This window comes from Haliotis asinina, chromosome 5 (genome assembly GCF_037392515.1).
Source record: "Haliotis asinina isolate JCU_RB_2024 chromosome 5, JCU_Hal_asi_v2, whole genome shotgun sequence".
NCBI classification, from domain to species: Eukaryota; Metazoa; Mollusca; class Gastropoda; order Lepetellida; family Haliotidae; genus Haliotis; species Haliotis asinina.
Genome location: NC_090284.1, coordinates 56,297,882 through 56,301,254, shown reverse-complemented (window position 1 = coordinate 56,301,254; position 3,373 = coordinate 56,297,882). Strand labels below are relative to the sequence as shown.

The 3,373-nt window shown below is 42.8% G+C and overlaps 1 protein-coding gene across 1 annotated transcript; it reads right to left on the bottom strand.

The window, feature by feature from the left end:
* Positions 1–1,784: 1,784 nt before the first annotated feature.
* LOC137284503 (uncharacterized) lies at positions 1,785–2,833 on the bottom strand. The gene has a single exon (XM_067816328.1). It carries the CDS (start codon positions 2,831–2,833, stop codon positions 1,862–1,864), a length of 972 nt encoding a protein of 323 aa, XP_067672429.1. The 3' UTR covers positions 1,785–1,861.
* Between the last annotated feature and the right edge of the window lie 540 nt (positions 2,834–3,373).

Here is a 3,373-nt window from a genome sequence, read left to right as displayed (position 1 = left end):
AATAAATACAATGAGCTGATCCCATGGAATGCGATTCGAAATAAAACACACATGACAAAACAACGGTTTTGATAAAAGCCTGCTGACATAAAACAACTTAGATCCACAAATAACTATATAAAATAGGCTCATGGCAACACGCGTGAGTGAGTAAGTTAGCCAGTCAGCAATATTCCAGCTAAAAGGAATAAATAATTAATTATAAATAATTGAGTCTGTACCAGACAATCCAGTGATCAACAGTATGAGCATCGATGTACGCCGTTGGAATACGATAACATGCTTAAGCCAAGCCAGCAAGTACTACCACCAGATCCCTTTGGTCGCCTCTTACCACAAGCATGGGCTGCTGAAGATCAGTTCCAACCTGGATCTTCACGGGTCATGGCAACATGAAGCCGGATGCAGATACTTAAGGACTTTGCGATTTAATTCAAGATTAATTCAAGAGTCAGTTTTTCAACATGTTTAGAAATCTTTAATACAAATCGGGTGCCGTCAAATTGAAGTTCAGGCACTTTGTGCATGTAACACGAATTCTGTATCCATTCAGGGGAGATAAGCCATACATACATGTAATATGTACCTGGTGTCTATCTGATTTATATCTACCTTGTATATGATACCAAAGAGATCTGTTACCTCCCAAACCGACATACACACACTACTGTGTCGCAGAAAAAAAACATACATTCATAATTTTGTGTTCATACCTTACACTATTTGTGTTGAGTTAGTGGACATTCCACCATATTTGTTTGCGATTTTACTCCGCACCAAGCCATATTCCAGCTGTGTGACGGAGGTCTGTAAATAGTCGAGTCTTTACCAGACAATCCAGTGATCACCAGCCATGAGCATCAATCTCCGCAACAGGGAAACGATGACATGTCAATCAAGTCAAACGAGCCTGGCCACCTGACCCTGTTGGTCGACACTTACGGCATGCATGGTTTGCTGGAGACAAATTCTCACCCTGATATGATTATTATTACAGGATATTTATATAACACACATGTCCATGCACATAGTGCATGCTCAAGGCTCGAGGTACCCGATTCACAGCTGCGTGGACTGGGACACATAGTCACAGCACTTTGTCCAAGTTTACTACACGTTGCTGTACCCGCAACTAGGTGTATGCACGTGTTCATATGGCCACCATCTGGCTATATACCAAAGAATTCGTGGTTTCATTTAAGTGCACAGGGTTGTGTACTGCACACTAGGGGTTGTGACAACACGGAAAGAGTCTGCACACAATGTTGACTCTAGGGTTTTTACACCCGTTCACAGGTGGACTCGATCCCGTCACCTCAATCTCGCTGGATCACTAGCCTGGCGCTTCAACCAGCGCCCCATATCCATAAGTCCATTCCACCATAACACTGAAGGCCGGCGTAATTTGATTGGTCAGTTGTTCTAAATTAGCGATGATTGACATCTGATTACGACATAAAACAAAAGTGGCATTTTCATGGTGGCGTGGAGAACGACGTATTCTGTTAAAATATCTCGTAATTAACTTCATCGAGGAAAAAAAGGATAATAAAGAGAAGTAGTGGCTTATTAAGTATCTTTTGGTACATGCAGATTCCACAGAAACATCATTGTATATCCATGTGACCACATATGATATATGTAACATGTATTCTCATAAACGTCGAAAGACAACGGTCATACTCAATTCAAGTGTCGCTGTAATGTGTCACAGGACTTGCATGCCTGTGATGTTCACATGAATATAAAGACAGTTGTGTCCTATTTGTCAGCAAAGTCACATGAGAACATTAGGAAAAATAAGGTGCACGTCATCAAAGCACTATTACCTTTGACTTTTACCATTTCGAGGAAACCATTTTCAAAACACAAAACCCCTTTCCTTCATAAAGTCCAATGCTTTCATCCCTATCTTAGGTCTGCTCTCTTTGGGCCTCCGTGGAGGGATATGGAGACAGTCCATGCTCTTCACAATCTCCTTTACGTCGTATGACGTCTGGTAGTCCTTTATAGGAGTGAGAGCATGTTCTAGACTACTATAACGTTTGTCATTAGTTAAACTATCCATACTCGCCCCGTATTTCCTTGAAGGTCCTTTTTTGGCCCATGTTTTCACTCCACCCTCGGTCGATTCTCGTCCAATTGCACCGAGCATCGTTACTGAGGCTGCAGAAACACCTGCTGCCGACACAACAACGTTTGGTAATCTTGGGGCATCTGATGCTTGTGATCCGTTGCTCCAGGATTTGGAACCTTGAGTCTCGGATAACTTATAGGTCCCTGGTGGTTTCGAAGCCATCTCGGTAACTAGATCTGGTATGAACGTAACCGATTTACCCTTTACACTCTGGTCGCTGTTCCGCAATTCCTTTGGTCTGTCGCGTCCGTTTTTTGGATCCATCCTCTCAAGAAACGCCTGACGCGCATTCAAGAATTTCCCCGTTCCCCTAACACGATACGAAGATACACTGGAATCACTGTTCTCTATAGAAGATCTCCGGCTGCTAGCTGTGTCACTCTGACTCAAAATTCGTTTGAAGACACTGGACTTCCGCTGCATTCTGTCGACGAATACCTTCTTCTCGTAGGCATTCTGGCTGAGAAATTTGTACCTCTCTTTCGACAGATCCCATAGTTTCGACTTCAGCATCCTTTCCTCTGTAACGTTATCGACCAGCTGACCGGACATTCTTGATGCCTCGTGATTAGCTCCCAGCGGATCTGCATCTTTTTTAACCCACGCTTCCATCTCTTTCATGGCGTTGGATTTGTTGGACATGAACTTGGATTTAATCCGAGGTGGTGCGCTCTTTGGTTTTGGATGCATTGTCATGGCCTTGTTTTGGTCACTTTTAGCCAAATCAGTTACTCACAGAACTTCGCAAGTATCACATCCTCAAGAGAACAATTAGGCGTCTGGGTCTATGACTTCAGAGCTTAACCATAGAGGGGCGCCATCAATTCTGGCGCAAGGCTTTAGACGTCAGGAACAGTCGAAACTGAAAATATTCAGAGCTCTTTCAGACTGTAGGCTATGAATAATGTATTAGTGGTATTACTGTTCTAAACTCGTTAATTGCTTTTCATCCGTTAATTACAGTTCCCAAGAGTCTCATGACATTTCGTTCTTACTGGCAAGAGACGTTCTTCGTGAATTCTTTTGATAGGGTGAAAATACTCGCCGAGACCACAGTCCCTGGAATCCTACCTGTAAGCAAACACAGTATGGAGTGAGACTTTTTCAGCTAGTTTCCTTTACGTGTTTAATAGCCTTGAACTATAGGCTGAGATCATATATTCAGAACTAAAGCGATCCGTTATTGATTGTAAAACAATATGCGAGTTGAAACTCACGTAACACACGCTGGGTAAA

Excerpts from the sequence above, each read along its gene's own strand:
- LOC137284503 (XM_067816328.1), bottom strand. The coding sequence starts at position 2,833 with ATGACAATGCATCCAAAACCAAAGAGCGCACCACCTCGGATTAAATCC.